Source organism: Balearica regulorum, chromosome 1 (assembly GCF_011004875.1).
Source record: "Balearica regulorum gibbericeps isolate bBalReg1 chromosome 1, bBalReg1.pri, whole genome shotgun sequence".
NCBI classification, from domain to species: domain Eukaryota; kingdom Metazoa; phylum Chordata; class Aves; order Gruiformes; family Gruidae; genus Balearica; species Balearica regulorum.
In genome coordinates this window covers 77,052,959-77,071,332 of record NC_046184.1, presented here as the reverse complement: position 1 = coordinate 77,071,332, position 18,374 = coordinate 77,052,959, and the positions used below count along the sequence as shown (strand labels likewise).

Sequence of the window (18,374 nt, the reverse complement as noted above, 5' to 3'; positions counted from 1 at the left end):
CTATTCTGTGACTGCCAGAAAAAAAGATCTCCCCTTTTCTTTTGCCAGGGGTAAAATATGTATCTAGCATGGTAGCAGCACATCTAGCACTTGAGCCAGTGAGAAACATTTACGAGAAGCTGGAGTTTCGCTTTGTTTTGTTTATGAGGGTGAAATACTGCTTTCAGGTTTTCTCCCATGAAAATTCTTATCCTTCTATTGTTTGGCTTTTTTTAAAATTTTGGTGAAAAAAGACTATACATTTTTTGGTGGACAACACCTGTGTTGAGATTGCCAATAGTAACACAGAACAGGTACCCTGGCCAAGCCCTGCACGTGTACCAGCCCCCCTGAAAAGAGGAAGGGTGCGCTGAGGCAGAACGGGAACAGGCAGAGAAGCAGCAGCTTGGGAGAGAAGAGCACTGAACAGACCACAGCAGCCGCCAGCAGCTTTCAACATGACCAGCACTGGCAACCGAACACCAAATCAAACAAAATGAGAGTCTGTAATTACTAAGCAGACAGATCTTTAGCCAGTTACGTGGCTCACCAGTTCAGCAAGAAAGCTGAATCCTATGAAATTAAGTTGCTGTGTGCTGAAACAGTTTTCTGCTCCAGCTCCCTGCGGGGCCCTGCGAATGCAGCGCTGGTGCTGCTGAGGAGGAACAGGGATCCTGCCCTCACCCAGCCGCTGCCCGCGCTGGGCAACTCAACAGCCAGCAGAGCAGGGCTGGCTACCGCTGCTGCTGCGCTGCTGACGGAACTGAACAGATAGATCCCCCCCCAGGTATTAATCTGGCTCTGATAACAGCTGACAAAGCCAGAGTTCACCCGCAGCTGCCTGGGCAGAAATAGGGAGTGATAAAAGCCAAGATGAGCCCACAGTACCAACACAGAGCCCTCTGTATTTAACATTCAGGTCTTCTTTCCAGGATTGTACTGATCCCATCCAAGCCTCACAGCTACCAAAGCACCAAGCCAGAATTCATCTCAGCATTGGACTCCCTGGCTGTTTTAGTCCCTTTCTGCTCAGCTCATGCAACAGGTCTAACACCCACTTAGTAAATACTTAAATAAGAATCCTTCAAAATACGTTCTGCAAGGCAGAAAAGCAAGATGCAGACTTTGACAGAAGCTGACAGAGAGCTAGAAAGCTAAAGCTAAAAGTCAAACTTGGGATTCATCATTTTTTCTGTAAGTCCCTGTTTCTTGTTTCTTTATTATTTTAAGCTTAACTTGTGTAGCTGTCTTTATCAGGCAGGCATCCATGCTGTCAGGAAAGGGCCATTCCAGACTTGGCCTCCACCCCTAGCTGCCACTCACCACTTCCCTTTTGCTGGCACTAGTGGTTGCAGAAGTATGGCACAGAGGGGACACAACATGCCTGAAAACCAACGAGATAAGAAAGGAAAAAAATATAGTTAATTTTCACTGTGTAGGCACACAAACACTAATGCTGGGGGGAAAAAAGAAAAAGAAAAAAAAAGCAGAAATAAGAGTGTGAACAAGAATGGTGTTTTAAAGTATTTACAAAATGACCCTGTCAGCTCTGCTTCAGTCACCCCTGCATTGACCTTACAGCAGCAACTGGTAGCTTTGAAAATGGCATAATTTTTAATCACATTTCCTCATGCCTGACAGGCATAAGTATATTTTTAAGCAGCTCCCAGCAAACAGTTCTGACATTTTGTCCTCCCTGCCCGAAACAGAACAACACTCCTCTTCATGCAGATGAGCAAGGAGAGGTGAAGAAACTGCATTCATTAGGCGTAATGTGCTGCAGTATTCTCAGGACGCACGCTGGCTGCTACAGCTCGGTGTCGCTTAGACCCTGTGTGCACCCTGAGGGCTGGAACCAGCACCTGGCTGGGAGCAAGACCCCCAACTTCACATCGTGTATCCATTCACTTCACAAATGTGAGATTTTTCTCCCCTATTTCCTGCCCCTTGCACTAGATTTTGCACAGACTTGTTCATAAATGGGAAAATGTTTCAGGTAAAGAGGGTCCCAGGCCCTCGTGTGTATTTTATTTCTAAGGCAAAAATAAAACAATCTCTAAAGCATCCACCCCTTACCCAGCTCTCCTAAGCACTAACATAATACAGTCCAAAACTACACAGCTTCCACACTCTAGGACATGAAGTGGGCACACCTTTGGCACTTGTGTTGTCCTAAGCTTGTAAACAGATGGCTTCAATCCCAGATTTTTTTTTACAGGGAAAAGCCAGGCTGCTGCCTCAAATATCACAGGCAATAACTGCAGCTTGAAAGGACCCTAAAAGCAACGAGGAAAAGCCACACTCCTCCCGCTGCACACAAATTCTACTTGGAAACAGGGAATATGTCCTTCCTCAGCCTCCCCCAGTTACAATTCCATCACAACATACAAAAGGTCATTTCTTCCCACGAAGCAATGGTGGAGGATTATGTTCACCCAAGCATACTGCATGAGCACCAGGACAGCTTCCACCTGAAAGAAGAATGTGGAGTCAAATCCGCCTGATGACAACAGAGGGAAAGAAAAAGTCTGACAAGAAGAAGAAAGGACTGAAGGAGACTTCTGGCCTGTATCCACCCCCAAGAGAAAACCTGCAAGGTATTTTAAATTTCCTGCCATCAATTCTCCATGAAATACTGTATTCTACTATATAATGCTTAGTACTCTTCAAAGCTTCTGTGTACTCCTACAACCAAATATGATGGGCAGGTAGGAAACAGCACGTTCGCAGTCCAGGAACTCAGTCCGAGAACCCAAGGAAGCAGGTTGATTTCCACAAGATGCCAAGCACCGATAAGACTCCAAAAGCAACTCCAGAAACTAGAATCAGCTCACTACTTTAGGTATCCATGTTTGATGGGTCTGGCCAAAGCAAATTACCAAGGGAGAGACAGCAGAAGCTGACAGAAGCAGAGCTAATAGCATTACTCTGGAACAGAGATGCCTAGTCCACTCATTCAATTCTTATTTTTCCATCATGAAGAAATCAAGGAGAAAACAGCACTTCTGTTTACTGCCTCCTACAAGCTCTATCTCTGATCCCACACACAAATCGAACTGCAAATTTTATCAAGCAGAACACTCAGCATTAAAAAAAAGTCACAACTGCAGCTCATGGCAATGCATTTTACAACTGAGCTGGTTTCCATCCCTCCACCAACTTCTTTCCACTTCCTTCTCATGGTTTGACACTTCATTTGTCAGTACCTGAATGAAAACCCCTCAATTAATTAACAGCCCAAGCAGTTTTACCTGCTTCAGCTTACTGCTTTCCCCATATCCTTCACCCCCCTTTCCAAAGGCATGAAAAGGTTAACAACCACCACCAAAAGCAGTCTACTGTGCAAATATGAAAATATTTGATGTTGCTTGTTCTTCTGAACAGGTCAACAGAAGTACAGAGTAACAGACTCACTTCTGAAGGCAGCGATGGCAGGTGAGCACAAGTAGTAACAGAAAGGCACTGTCTTCTCCAGCTGATAGAACAGAGCTCAACAAACCAACTTCACGCAGATGGAACGGAGGCTACAGCTATGACTTGCAATTCAAAAAAAGCAACTTTTTTGCTTGTGCAATATTATTCTACAGGAAGAATAAGTGGAGATAAAAGATCCTGCAAACCACAAAAAGTGCATAAGCCTAATAGCTGGAGTTGCCCAGATGTCACCCAAAAAGACAAGGAAAACCCTGAAAAACACTCATATATAGCAACTATATTTGCAACACACACACACATTGAGGGTTTTCTAGTAAATACTAGTTTTCAGTTGAACAGAACACAGGACCAATGGAGGGACAGGCAGTGCTCCAGACCAGAAACTTTAACCTAAACACACAACACACAGTTTTCAGAGTACCATATACAGAGGCTGCTTATGCCCATTTCTACCTTTCCTGCATCCTGCCTGCACCCAGGACAGTGTATTGAAAATGAACTATCTCACTATACAAGCAGACACTGCAAAATACAAAGAAGTTTTTTCAATGGTTTCCAGACAAGTCATATGTTGAAAATTATTTTACTTGTTGCTTTGAGCACCAGAAGAGCCTGCCAAGACAAGCACTTCAGTAATAAGCACTACAGACCTCAGAGTAAAAGAAAGTCTGGAACTCAGAGCCCACAGTCAGATAAAACACCCAGTCCATGAGGGGAAGGTACAGTGAAGATAGTAGCTGCCATAAAAGCATTCAGATGTTTAAGTCTGCCAGGTTTAAGCAAGAAATAGACACCACCAAGTCATAATGGAGCTGCTGCAGACCATGTAAAAAGAGCAGAGCCCAGGCCTCCTACTGCCATTCCAATCCAGTCTCCCACACACAGCCCTCAAGGGATAACAAAATGCAATTGTGAAACAACAGCCAGCCCAAGAATCAAATCAAAACAAGTCCAAAGCACAAGAAAATGTCACATTTCACCAAGTATCAAAAAGACCTGCAGCCGTTATTAGTTGTTGTTTACTTAGCACACCAAAGTTTTACATGATTTGCAGTTTTAGCTTTCTGTGGTCTCTTAAAGCCTTTGCACTGGTAATCCCAGGTCCTATGAGCTAGACAAGGTGGTGTTCCAGTGAGTCTATACATCTTACAGACTTTCAAGCTCAGCTACTGCTCAGTCCCAATAACAGCCAACTACACAGCCTCTCCAACTCACCCCCACTAAGAAGCAGCCAGAGCAGCAGCCCAGTGGAATCCGTGCTTTCCTCCTCACTAAAAGGTTAGACAGGCAAAAAAGACAGCAAAAAGTTTTGTACTTTTACGAGTACATCAGTGCAAAACCAGTAAAAGCACCGTGATGAGAAGAACAGTTCTACTGCACACCCCTGTATTCACATGCTCATAAATCATTAATCCACAGGCTTCATACTATTTAAGAAATGTCCTTATTTGAGCCTTTAAAGGGTCTAAGCTGCCAGAGAGCCGCATATGATCATTGGATAATTCATTGGATCATTGGCTGCACAAACTCCCTAGACATCCTGCCCCACTGCTTCACAGACCCCAGCATGAAAAAGTTTCTCCCTTTGTTCAGACTGAACCTCATTTGTTTCAGTTTATACTTCTCACCTCTCTCCTCTGCTATATGCAGCGGTGAAGAACCTGGCTCCAACTTCTCAATAATCTCTTCCTAGGCATCAGCAGACTGCTTATTAAAGATCTCCCTGAATCAGTCTCTTCCATAGGCTGAACAAGCCCAGCTCCCTCAGCAATTCTCACAGAAGTGCTCCAGCCACCATCCTGGTGGCCTGCTGCTGAAGGTGCTCCAGTGTAGCTATGTCTTTCCTGTACTGAGGAGCCCAAAACTGGACACAGTATATCAGCGGGGATCTAAGGAACACTGAGTAGAGGGAGATAATAACTTTGCTCAATCTACTGGCTGTGCTTCTGTTAATACAGCCCCGGATATTGTTGGTCTTCACAGCAATGGCACACTGCTTTCCAGCCTTTCCAGCAGAGCTGCCCCCCCCAGGGAGGCAGTCTCCAGCCCATATCATTGCAGGGGGCTCTTCTTTCCCAAGTGCAGGACTTTTCACTTGTTCTTGTTGGATTTCAGAAGGTTCCTGTCAACCCATTTCTCCTGCCTGTTGACATCTCCCTGAACAGCAGCCTTGCCCTCAAGTGTATCAGCTAGTCACCCAGTTTGCTGTCATCTGCAAACTGTAGGAGAGTATACTCCATCACCTCCTCCAGGTCATTGATGAAGACATCAAACAGGGCACATCCCAGGATAGACCATGAGACAAACAGATCACACAACATAGGGGCAGACACGAGGATCTTTTTTTCCCCTTTTCTTGCACGGGGATTAGTTACTCTGCTTTAACTCTTCCCGTGTAACAGCTATGAGATCTTTCACACTCCCAATACGGCTCCACAGAATCATCTGGCCGGCTATGCTGAGACACACCAAATTACTCAGCCTCCCTGGAACAACAGTGCCCATCACCTGTGCATTCATCACAAAAGCAGAATTCCCCAGCTCAGACAGTTTCAAAGTAACCATGTTTGCATTCTTGGAGAAACCTCTTACCAGCCACTGGATCAACTGCACATTTGTTTAGCAAATGAAGGAACCCAATGAGGATGCCTTCTACCAAGATTCTGGGTGGTATGACATCTGCACGTAATGCCATTCTTGGGAATAAAAATTACAATTTGTTTTACCAGTTTGTCTACAGAAAAGAAAATCCACACATGTTCCCCGTTGGTTAACGAGCTGATGGAGAAAAGCTTTTTACCAGGTGCTGAACTATCTTTGCAAATGTTGGTACCTGTGATCTGTTTGTTAACATGTAAATGACAGGAATTAAAGGATCAGAAATATACAGTTGGAAAGACAGTATAAAACAAACACACACCTTAAATGTCAGAGTCATGGCTTGGTCAAGCACAGCTCCCTAGCCTTCTAACTACTCTTACAACTGATGTCAGCAGAGCAACAGCCACCACAGTTTAGTTTTTTTATACTAAATGATACGAAGCTAAAAGATACTGAGGATCCAAGGTGATGATTTAAACTATGGCCCCTCACTGTGTTACTGCAGCTACAGATGCAGTAAAACTGAGGTCTAATTAAGCACATCGTAAGCGGTCAGGAGGGAAACGATTAGTCTGAATCTGTGTGAGCAGTCAGAGGAAAAAAAACTCACAAGCACCCAGTTATCCCGAACATGTCATAGAAACAAATATATGCTGTGTGGTTGAAGGAGAAAGGTAGAGAGCAGGTAATAAGGCCAGTCCTTCTTCCCTTCCCATTATCATCCGTTTCTCTCCCTGATAAGGCACCCTGAAAAAACCCAGCTCCACAGAATGAGAGGAACGTTGCTTGGAGGGACCTGCCAAGGTCCAGCTTGAAGCTGGACTATTGCCACATTAGATGAGATCAGTCATGACTGCTTCTCCCCTTCCACCTGCAAAAAAAGTCCCTATCAGTTTGTGTGGCAGACAGCATCAGATCTGCCATAGAGGCAGCAGATCTGGTTTGCTCCCAGTCATCACTTGGCACAGCAGGACCATTTGGAGAACAACATCCTGCACCCAGTTTCCCAATGATAGGGCTCCATTATACACGCTTATTTAATTACCTAATTAGAGAGTCAAGATCCCTGTCAGACCAAATTCAGTACAGATCCAAGATATGTCTTTAGTGTTAGCATTCTTGCAGCCTGCCTAATTTTCCAATGGATCCAATTCACTGTAACAATACTAGGAGCCATACACAGGGAAGAAACCAAACAGTGACCCTGAGGGACAATTTTATAACCCTATTCCTGAGAGGAATATTAAGCAGACAATGCAAGCCTGGATGCCCTGGTACTTTCTCCCTATTCTACCATTTCTGAAGAAATCCCATCAATTTTGCAAAGCCTCTAAAATCCATCTGCTGGACTAGGCAAGCCAGAGACCAAACAACACTATTCTATTTTAAAATTACAGAAGTGTCTGCATCTGTTTAATAACACACATGCATACATCTGCCAAACGGACCTAGTGGAAAGACACTTTCTGAGGATTACACATTTTTCTATTTAAAGACAGTAAAAAAGACACCATGCCTCTATACAGACATCAGAATAGCTCCCCTCCTCATCTAGCTCTCGCAGTCTCCTTCCTTACTCCAAATAAACTGTGTATGCAACCATCTCAGCTAATTAAAATTTAGCAATAAGGCCATATGGCAGCTATAATAGAAAATGCACTATTTCTTTTTTTCAGTGGATTTTGTTATGGTTCAACCACGCAATGGAAGAAATACTAAAGAAGGAACTGGAATTCCAGGAGCCAGAACAGCTTGCTTGTTTTATAACCAAAATGCAGCATACATTGAAAAGAGATTTTATGAGAGTTTATATCCGATTGGCAGACAGGTCTCAGGGATTATAATGAAGCCATTTTTAACTTGGAGAAACAATCACCAAGAGGGAAAACAGAATTCCCAAAGATCCTGCTGCTCGCCATTAGCAAAGCCAAAACCAGAATCCTGTCCCATGCACTCCCCTCTCAGCCTAAGGGCTCTGGAGAGGGGTCTGCAGCGGGTGCATGGAAACAAATCGTGTATACAGGATTTATAATTAGTAGCTTCATTGTGCAGATATGTGTTCCTCCACAAGAGAGTGACAGTGATTTAAGGGCCCAAAGAGTACGGAGCCACTGCTCTCGGCCAGTACGCGCTGCCAGGTATGCATGTTCTCTCCACATCTGGTTTTCAGAGCAAGACTTAACCAGATTCAAATTACAAAACCCTGAAACCACATATGTTAGCCATAAGACTTTTCCAGCTAAACTAGACATACACAACAGAAGTGACAGATTTTGGGTTGCAGCTTTCTACTTGGCCAACAGAAGAGTACAAACTAGGAAATCTCTAACTGAGCAAAATACGCTTCACCCTGGAGAGGTGACTTGGCCACTGACCTATTAGTTGTGCAACACAGAGATTCCTGTTCCCACTTTCCCTCCACGCTCAGCCCACCCCCAAAGATAAACGGGGGTCACTGTCACCCACGCAAGAGCTGCTGGTTTAGATCACACACACACAGCCCTTCCTGAGATGGTGGGGACGGCAAGCACCACCACCAAGCAGTTTGTACTGCAGCAAAGGTCCCACGATCTAGCGCTCCTCCTGAGGGGAACCTGGAAGAACCCCCTGAAAAGCAGGGCTCTCCTGTTCACCCTGCCCCTCCTTCCCTTCCACCTTCCTCCTCCTCACCACAACGCATGCCACACTTCCCTCCACCGCCCACTCCTCAGCCCAGGGCGAGAAGGGCCGATGCAGCCTATGACAACAACCAGAGGCAGGTATAGCACAGCCGCTGGGACGGCACGTAAAGGGCCAGTCTACATATGCCATTGAGACCCCAGGGAAAACCTGCCGCAGATGCGCTTACTTTGGAAGTTAGAGTAAACAACTCTGACAACTGCATCAGTTAATTTTGTTGTGCCCTGAGGGAAAAAAAACTAAGCTTCATCAGTGACAATGTGCATATATAACACATTTCACAGAGCAGGCAGAGGACGTACGAGGAAGGGGATAAGCAACTACCGAAGTCACCACGCAGAAGAACTCAATGAGAGGGCTGTGCAGACTACAGCATGTGGACATCATGACAGCTGACCAGAACAGAGCCTGTGCCATCAGTCACATCCAGACACAGGCACAGGTCAGATCCTTCTCTGGAGCCACCTGGTTGACTTTCAAGTAGCTGGCTTCTGCAACAAAATACCCAGATCCCATTAGTTCAAAGAGCCTGGAGGTTTGCTGAACTCATGATTCCTATAAGGAGCAGAGTTAAGCACAAGGAGAAGCCTTTGGGAAACAAGGCTTCCCCTCCTTCTTCCTTGCTGGCTTCCAGGTCTCCTGAGATGACTGTGAGGAGTTTGAGGACTGGCTCAGTGAAGACTTTGCCCCACCGGCATAAGAACATGGACAGACTGAAAACGCTGAAAAGGGAACAAGACTCCAGGGTTAAGAAGGCAGCACAGAGCCTCCTGCATTACCACCAGCAGCAAGGGTGACAAGGATCACAAACAGATGATGTTATAGGTGAGGCCGAAAACTCCTCCTCCCTATGACCCACATCACAGTCTCTGTACGATTGTGTGTCCCCATCAAGACATCATGTCCCAGGAACCCTGACAAAGCCAACCTCTCAGGTGCGTATTTGCAGGCCAAGATTTCTAGTGGTACCCAAGAGTTTTGTACACTTGACTCCCTTTGAAAACTAACAGCAATTTGGCATCCAAATCCCTCATGAGCAGCAAGTACCAGCTACGCTGGCACTTCCACGGCTACAAACTTGAATCTCCTCAGTTGCGTCCATGACACTTGTACATATAAAGGTACACACACTACAGCAAAGCTGCAACTGCTGAAACGCCAATTCCTGCAGCTAACAGACTCTGCCTTGCACTGGTCTTGCCGCAGACCACATAACTCTGGATCCCTTAGCAACAAGTTGTTCTGACATGCTCTTGCAATGGAAAGAGCTTGCCAGCTAATCTCCCAAATCTCCTGACATCAAAGTATGATCCAAAGCTCAAAGCAGTGCTTTGGAAAACTCTACCAGCTTCACCTGTTTTCGGATTAGCTGACCTGTAACAGTTCTTGAAGTACATAAAAAGATATTTAGCACTGTTTTGCATAACTATACTAAATTTTCTGGAGTCCTGTATTGCCGATGTGCAAATCAGTAGGATCCATTTATATTAATGAAGAGATCTATATATCACAACTCTTAAAAACACAAGTACTTAAGTCAATATGATTAATGCATTTATGATAACGCATTGAAGAAAACAGCCTGATCTCCCTGTGCAGATCCACCAGTGGGACCAAGAATCCCCCCATCACACCATCCAGCAGAAAGCATCCGGACAGACTTTGCGTGAAGTTGTGACTTTGCAGCTCCCCCCATTCATATCAGGTCCACATGCAGCCCTCCATACATCAAAGCCTTACAGGGCTCACCCACACACTCCTCAAAACAGAAACAGCCAGATGCCAGCTTCTAGAAGTCTCTCCCAAGATGTCCGCATTAATAAATCTTTTAGAAGAAATGAAAACGGGTATCATTTAATTTGAAGTAAGGGTAGACTTTAAGGAGAAAAGGAGTCCCTTTCCAAATCCCTACATTAGTATTTTTAAGAAATTTGAAATCTAGTTTTGGAAAGTTAGTAGTGTTGATAACCACCTTGCTAAGGTTTTATGATGAAACAGAACAGTGTTCTTACAATGAATCTTATTTTCAGAGTTGCAATTGTTAAAAAGAACTTTAAAATGTCTGTTTTTCTTAAATAACAGCAAGTCACTGTCTTCAATCCACTACTGAAGAGCTACAGAGCTACTTCACATATCTTGCTGCATCCTGTCCGGAAGAAAACTTTCAGCTGTAATTCAAAACTCTACTGCCTCACCAAAAGACTATGCCTAAATTTGCTTAGGGCAAACCATCCTAGCCTAGCTGCAGTTACAGGAGAAAAATACGGGGTTTATGACACTATTAAAGGGATAATTCCTGTGCATGTGAAGTTCATTTTGGCTGAGACATTGACACAAACTGTATCCACAGTACAGTTTTTGCCAGAGTAGAACAGTGTCAGAACCCAAACCGGCACTGTTCTAACAAGACTGAAGCCAGCCCTGGTCAGAGGTATGCCTGAGCCCTACAGGAGAAACTCAGCAATTAGACTACACAGGTTCCAACTGGAAATTTAGGGGTGTCTCTGTTTAAATTAGTAGTAGAAAGGATAATAAATTGAACCTGAATTTGCATATGTCTGCATAGTCTTTCTCTGGATAGATACATATATCTGGAATGGTATGTAGCTTCAATATAATTATATGCAAATTCCTCTCTTAAAAAACAAGTAATTCTGCTTAAACAGCACCCATATCTTCTGTTTGGATATTTCAGCAGCAGTAGCCCATCCCAATGCACAAACACATTTCCTCAGCCAAGTATCCTCCCAGACTGTAGCAACAGTGTGAACCAGGACCACAGAATTAGACCCTACATACTTTGTATTTTTCTCTCCATCTAAGAATTCACTGCCACATACTATGAGCATGGAAAGTAAGTTAAGATGGGGGTGAGCTCCAATACCAGTCTATTGAAAGGAAGAGCCTTAAAAATACATTAAGTATCAGGTCAGGAGACAGTAAGAAGCAACCAGTTGAAGCTTATCTCAAATTGCACCTCAAGGATCTGTAAGAGGCAGATTTGCTCATGAAGTTTCCCATTGGGTAAGAATTACCACAAGACTAGCCAGCACCCTGCAAGTTACTGGGCACTTCACCGCTAGTCAGAAATGCAGACGTGGCTCAGGGCAAAAGCTAGAGCGCAGGCACCGCATCAGCAGCACACCTCCATCCCGAGCTTCCAAGGCACCAGGTGATGCCAAAGTCCTAGTTCCTCCACATCAGAGAGGTTAGAGCAATTACTCCTCCAGCACCAGTTCACAAAGTAGGATATGTGGGCACAGCCAGCATGAAATGCAATCTGCAGTGGCCAGGAGTGGCTGTGACTGGCACAAATCCTGGGCATGAATAATACCACCAACATGAGTGACACCTGCAAGGTGAATGAAGATTGAGTTAAGGATGCCTTACAGCTTTACACCTTTTCAGGATCTATTAAACAGGCATCTTTCAGCATCACTTTAAAGCTAAATACATTTGTTAGAAGTCCCAAGCAGCCACTAGGCAGTGGCTAAAGCAAAGGCATAGCACACAAAGAAATTCAATTTTTTGCAGTCTGTTTACACAGATACACTTCTGGAGACCACGTAACAGACAGCATTAAAAAGAGATTTTAACTATTTTCAGTATACCATATTCAAATGAAAGATGAGATCCATTTTCTAAGCAACTCCGATTCTCCTATCCTGCTGCGTTCAAGGGGATGCCTTACAGACGAGAGATGTGCTCATCAATACAAAGGCAATGAAGTAGATCTGGTTTTGGACCTCTTATCACTCCAGAGAGCAATTACCCGCGCTAGCACCCCAATCAGTTTCAAAGGAATGATAAAGAAACTGTTTCCTACAATTTAATTCTGCTTTTGAGCTTATTTCCTCATGTTCTTCCCTCCAGAAAGCCAAAGTGGATCAGGCAGTATGAGCAGTCCCACTCGAACAATTTGGAGATGGGTTTTAGCACATGCAGAGCTCTGGGAAACGGGCAGATTATGCAGCACCTTTGCCTGAGGATCACGGCACCAGAGATGACCCAGGAGATAGAGTTCTTTCCCTGGCTTTGTCACTGGCTTGCCAGATGACCTTGAACAAATCACTTCACTTCCTCACCCTCCACCTTTTCTCCCTGCAAAATAGATGCAACAACTGCCACCCTTCTCTGGGAGGAAAAACCTTGCCATCTAGTGACATATGCAGCTACCAAGCTATTGACCAAATTGGTGTGCCTGCAGGTAAATGCCAACTTTTCAGAGCCACCCCATCTCACTGTTACACTGAGCCAGACCCCAAGAACACTTTAACCTCCCTTGATATGCATAAAACCTTCATATTGCAGTAATTCTGCCCTCTGTAGCACTGTCATCCCTCTTCTCCTTCCCCCCCCCCCCCGCCTTGATTTCATCAGGCACAATAAGTCGCTCTTTTCTGGAGCAGTTTCCTCACCCCTATGCCCACCCTCAATTCTGTCACTGAGAAACAACACTGAGCAATTAAATCTGTTGTATTTCTCTCACTGACTCCTCCATATAGGCTATATATACACACACACACATTCACAGATACAATAATAGAAGGTTTATTTAGCCAAACACCTGCTGCCCAGATCTTTCATACAGGGTGTTATGAGGAAAAGAAAACAAAGCTTTGCCAGTCGGCAAGAAGCGAAGCTTGCAGCAACCCCCCTCCTTTATTTCAGTACAAAGACATCACTCTGACCGACAGGAAAGGGGAGATTTTTTTTTAAGTTCCTTTTACAGATGGAGATGAAACACAGCACTATCTGAAACAGTATCTTTCACAGGGTCTGAAAAGAAGCTAAGGGCTCATCTAGCTTACAAACTGCATCCTGCTATGGGCCCTGCCAGTACCCCAATAGTTTCCTAAGGTATTTAAAGCAGATTTTTGAGCTCCTGAACAGGTGTGATAAGTTCATTAATCACATTACAGATGTGGCCCATCTCAAAAGCCCAACATACACCAAGACAGAGCCATGTCACAGTAACATCAGGAAAACTTAGATTTTTGCAGATTTCCACATAGCCTTATGGGGTGTCGGGGGGGGGGGGGGGGGGGGGGAAGTAAAAACCAAGTGGTCGCACGAGCACCAGAACCAACACATCCCGCTTTTCTAAGGATGTGTGTCATGAGCGATTGTAAGATTAAGAACGCACATCTCCACGCAGTGCTCTCCCCACAGACGGATCCCTTCTCCGGCCGTGTCCCTCCCACATGGGCTCTCTAGTAGCATGTATGAGTTGAGCTCATCTGCAGGGTTTCCTGCTGCGGGACTCCACTAAGGTCTTTCTATACTCACTGTTGACCCATTTTGACACAATCTGCAGTCATTTAATGATCTTTAAGACTGGTAGTTTTCTCTCAGAGGCATTTTTAGCCAAACTATGGGTTAAAAAATATTCCTGGGAAGGAAGAGGAAGGGAGGAGCCAACCAGGCAGTGAGATCACCCACCCTTACTTCCATAGGAAACCAGGGTAAAACGGCCTCCCCATGAACAACGGTGGCAGCTGTTTCTTTTAAGTCAGGGCTGCCTAATAAGTCAGTTCAGCCATAAAAATTCTGAAATGTAAATGTAAGGTGTAATAGCGTAAAGTGGAGGCTCGAGGTAGAAATTCAAAGGCTTCCTCAAACAGTTAAGCAACCTATAGAATTTGACTTAAAACACTAAAGAATTTGACCTGAAATCTTACCTGAGATCTCACTTCCCAGCACCCACTTACAAAGCACTATGTCACCATACTGCTCAAGCAGGAGCACCAGCAAAGCTGTTTACATGCTATTGTAAATACTTTGAATACTGCCACAGTGACTATCACCAGCAGACCTAGGAACCTTATTTATCCTCCTGTCATAAAGCAACGGTATGAGCTTACACTGGCCGTCTTGATAAACCTAATGAACACTCCTCTCCCAATATAACCTCTCTAAAAATAGATTGCACGATGCTATAAAGTAGTTAGCAAAAAAAAAAAAAATTAAATTTAGTTGCTTATGGGCTTATGCCACACATTATGGTTATTTATGACATGGCTGCAACCCACGATCAAAAAACAGAAAACAGTGTAAGTAACCAACAAAAACTTTTTCAGTGTCATTGTAAAGATCCATGCTCGTTTTTCATGCTGTTGGAGAGGAGGCAAGAATGATTTTTGGTGGCAGCAAATCAGCAGCCAACATTTCGATTCGCTGTTGTGGAGAGCAGTCGGTGGAGAGGGCAGCAGTGACTCGGAGAGGATCACTCTGACCTCTGCTGGTCCCCTCAAAGAAAACCAGCAGAAACAGCCCAGAGGGAGTGAAGGAGGGAGAATGGAAAAACCCCAGGGGAGAGCGGTTCCCAAGCACACAGAAGTTGACCACATGGCTCCTACACGGTCTATCAACTCAGCCAAGGAATGCCCCTCAGATGAGCTTCCAATTTACTTCTGCTTCACACTCACATACAAAGATTTCACGTCTAGCCCTGAAATTTGCTCCCATGGCCACTCAGGTCATGCCACAAGCCACGGACCAGCCTCTCTCCCCCCTGGTGCTGACCCCACCTCACCACCTCGTCACTGCTTAGCCCTTGGCCCTCTCCAGTTTCACAGCCGTGGTCTGGACAGCCTGCACACAAGAGCTATCCCACTGGGTAAAGAAAGTGCAAAACATGCCTTCCTCAGGCCTTAAAACATCCAAGGGAGGAAAACCTAGAAGGGTAATAAGCCGTTTCCCCTTACAACAACAGGCCTGAGTCGCCTGCAGCCCCACAGCGCTGTGTGTAGGCACGTCACACCCAACGGCCAGCTCCACAGGCTCGCCGGCCGGCTCTTCTCCCTTCACGTTTTCAGACTGGAAGGAATACTCAAACCAAAAGGTGAGCCACATGTTTGTTTCCTTCCCATCTCACTGACGGAAGCATGACCACCATGCCCTGCATTACTGCAGCAGCGGTTCCCCACTAAGTACCGAGGGCAGTACCCAAAACGGGCCCTTCCACCGCCAAGAGGAGCTGCAGGCGCAAAAGTAGGCAAAATAATGGACAAACTCAGCAAAACGAGCAAGCAGCCCCAGCCGAAAGCTGTCACCTCAAAAACATTGCCTAGCGACGCTGGAATTTCTCATTTAAGAAGGGACACCATCAACCTGTTTAAGCTTGTAAGTCACCTTTGAATAAAACACACTCCTTCGGAGCGTGTGGTCGGCACCCCCCACCAGAGATAAGTTTTCTCCACCATCTTCCTTCAGAAGCAAATGAGCTCATCAGGAAGGCATGACTGCTTCTGCTGCTCCTCAGCAGAACCACGTCGGAGAAACTTGATTAAAAATAGATAATAAAGGAAATACCAGTAAGCCACACCAAAAAAGCCAGGAGAAGGAAAAGGAAGCAATTTCCTCGAGCCAGGTTTTGAGGCCAAGTATTTTATTTTTAAATATTAAAAAGCTGCCTTCTAAATGTTGCTGGCAATTAATACACTCAATATGGGTAAAACATGTGCTCGCTCTACAGCCAGCTAAAAAGAAGCTGAAACTCGTATTACGTCCGTACCCTACACCCATCAGATACTCGAACAAAACCAAGGCCAGAAAGTCAAAATCGTATTAAAGTGTAAGGCAAGGACACCCAATTTTCCTGCTAGCAGACGGCAGCAGTTTGGGGCTATCGTGGAGGAAGAGTTTCTCCGCATAAGCCGGTATTTGGTGCATCAGGGAAGCAGATGAGGGCAGAGTACACCATCCTCAGAGAAGACAACACTCAGGAGAAAGGTACACTTTGTGTATACAGCACTAGACCGTTTTTATCAAGTCTAGCGGCAAGACGCCGTCTCCTTATCTACAACAAAAAACAAAAGTCGTGTTGCTTGTGAGTGAACAGCACTATCTCCGCGCAGCCCCCAGCGTAAGCAGACTGCTGCGAGAATGCCTCGCACACGTGCCCACGACGCAAGGCCATGCCAGGGGTGCAGCACCAAAGCAGATCCGGGCAGAGGTGTCTGCCCTGCACAGCAGCAGGGGCGGATGCGTGGTGGGGGCTGAGCCACCCCAATGTGGGTGCCAGTCTACTGGGCTCAGGCTGAGGGAGCTTCTCCATTGAAGGGAGAGGCTGACACGGACTGTGCAGGCGGTGACAACCCAAATGAACACACTCGACACAGCCAGGTGTAAGTGTACCCATGTGACATTGCTCGAGGGCTAGGTGTTTTTGCAGAATCTATTTGGTTATGAAAAGCAAAGTATCTACACCAACATAAAACCTATGGATGAAGCGGGCCTGGAATGAAACACGGGTGGATTTAATTGTTCCCTCGCAGCTTCCTCAACTCCCAGACTAGAAGGAACGACGCGCACAGTCTCCTTGGTCACCAGAAGTTTATTTTACCGCAGAAAGCGGGTTCAGGGTTCCCTTCCCAGCAGCGGGCAGATGCACGAAAAGGGGAGCGGGGAAGCGGGGTTCCGAGCGGCCAAGCCAGCAGCCGGCCCTGAGGACACGGGCCAGACACGGGCCGAGCACGCCCGATGAATGGCCACCCCGCACCGGCGTGCGGCGGGAAGCGCCGGTCGCTCCCAGGCGCGGGGACCTCCCGGCATTTCCCCCTCCGGCCAACCGCCCACAAACCACCCGCCCGCGGCACCTGGGGCCCCGCAGGGCGCACGAAGAGCCAGCCCTCCCTCCCGCCGCGCCGCCGCCCCCCGGCCCGGCCGCGCTGAGGCGGGCGAGTCCCCGTCCCCGCCGGGGCTGCCGCCGCTGCGGGGGCAGAGAGGGGGCACACAGGCCCCCCAGCGGCCCCCTCCCCAGGCGGCGCTGGCGAACAAAGAGGGGTTCTGCCCGCAGCCTGCTGCCCGCCCCCACCGCAGGCTTCCCGCGGAGGTATGGGACAGGACGGGACAGCGGAGCTGCTGCAAGTCTCGCCGGTCGGATGCACTTTCCTGCCTCCCCTCCACACCGGCCAACTCACCCTCCTTGGCTTTCTTCTTCCTCGCCAGGGTCCCGCCTAGCTTGCCCAGGAACGACTCGTCTTTCTTCATCCTGTGGGGCCGCAGCGTCGGGGATCGGACGGGCGCGGCGGACATCGGCTTTGCCAGGGGGTGATCGGGGGAGCCTGCCCGAGTCGTGCCCTGCCCTACCCGGGGGGGCTGAAGCGGCCCGCAGAGCCGAACAAAGCCCAGGAGTGGGTGAATCACCCGACCAGCCGGGACCGAAAGGGGAGAGCCGGCAGCGGGAGGCGGGGGGTGGGCAAGCCGGAGCCGTACGGAGGGCAGGGGGCGGGCTGGAAGCCGCTGCCGGCGGCCACAGCGCCCTGCCACGGCCTGGAAGTCCGCGGGGGCGGGCCGTCACGCCGACCCGGCCCCGCCGCCTCGGACGCCCCCGCGCCCGCCGGCGCCATCCGGCGCCCCCTGAGGGGCTGGGGGGGCGGTGACCGCCGTGGGGAGCCGGCGGAGACAAATCCCAGTCCGCAGGCCGGCAAACTCCGACGTTTCACCTGCGGAGAGCCGTGCGGTTCCCCTCCCGGCTGTGCTGCCGCGGCCGAGAAAGGGGGCTGGGGGCAGCCGGGCCGCAGCTGTGTGTGTGTGTGCGGTGACAGCCTGGCAGGGGGCTGCGGCACCCCGGGCCTCGCACCGAGGCACCGGCAGGCGCACAGGGACCGGGTGGGCCAGACCCACGAAGGTGGAGAAGAAGTGGGTAAAAAAACATTGCGGGAAAGCAAAGCCCT

General features: G+C 47.4%; 1 protein-coding gene across 2 annotated transcripts in view; it reads right to left on the bottom strand.

Moving 5' to 3' along the window:
- The window catches only part of PARVB (parvin beta), a 70,922-nt gene extending 52,947 nt beyond the window's left edge, over positions 1 to 17,975 (bottom strand). The window contains exon 1 of one of the 2 annotated variants that reach the window (XM_075759932.1): positions 17,619 to 17,975. In XM_075759932.1, coding sequence (XP_075616047.1) covers positions 17,619 to 17,733 — 115 coding nt within the window. In that variant the 5' untranslated portion in view covers positions 17,734 to 17,975. Of the gene's footprint in view, positions 1 to 3,393; positions 3,526 to 17,618 lie in introns of those variants that run through there. The other variant, XM_075759922.1, reaches the window with a different exon arrangement.
- Positions 17,976 to 18,374: the final 399 nt, after the last annotated feature.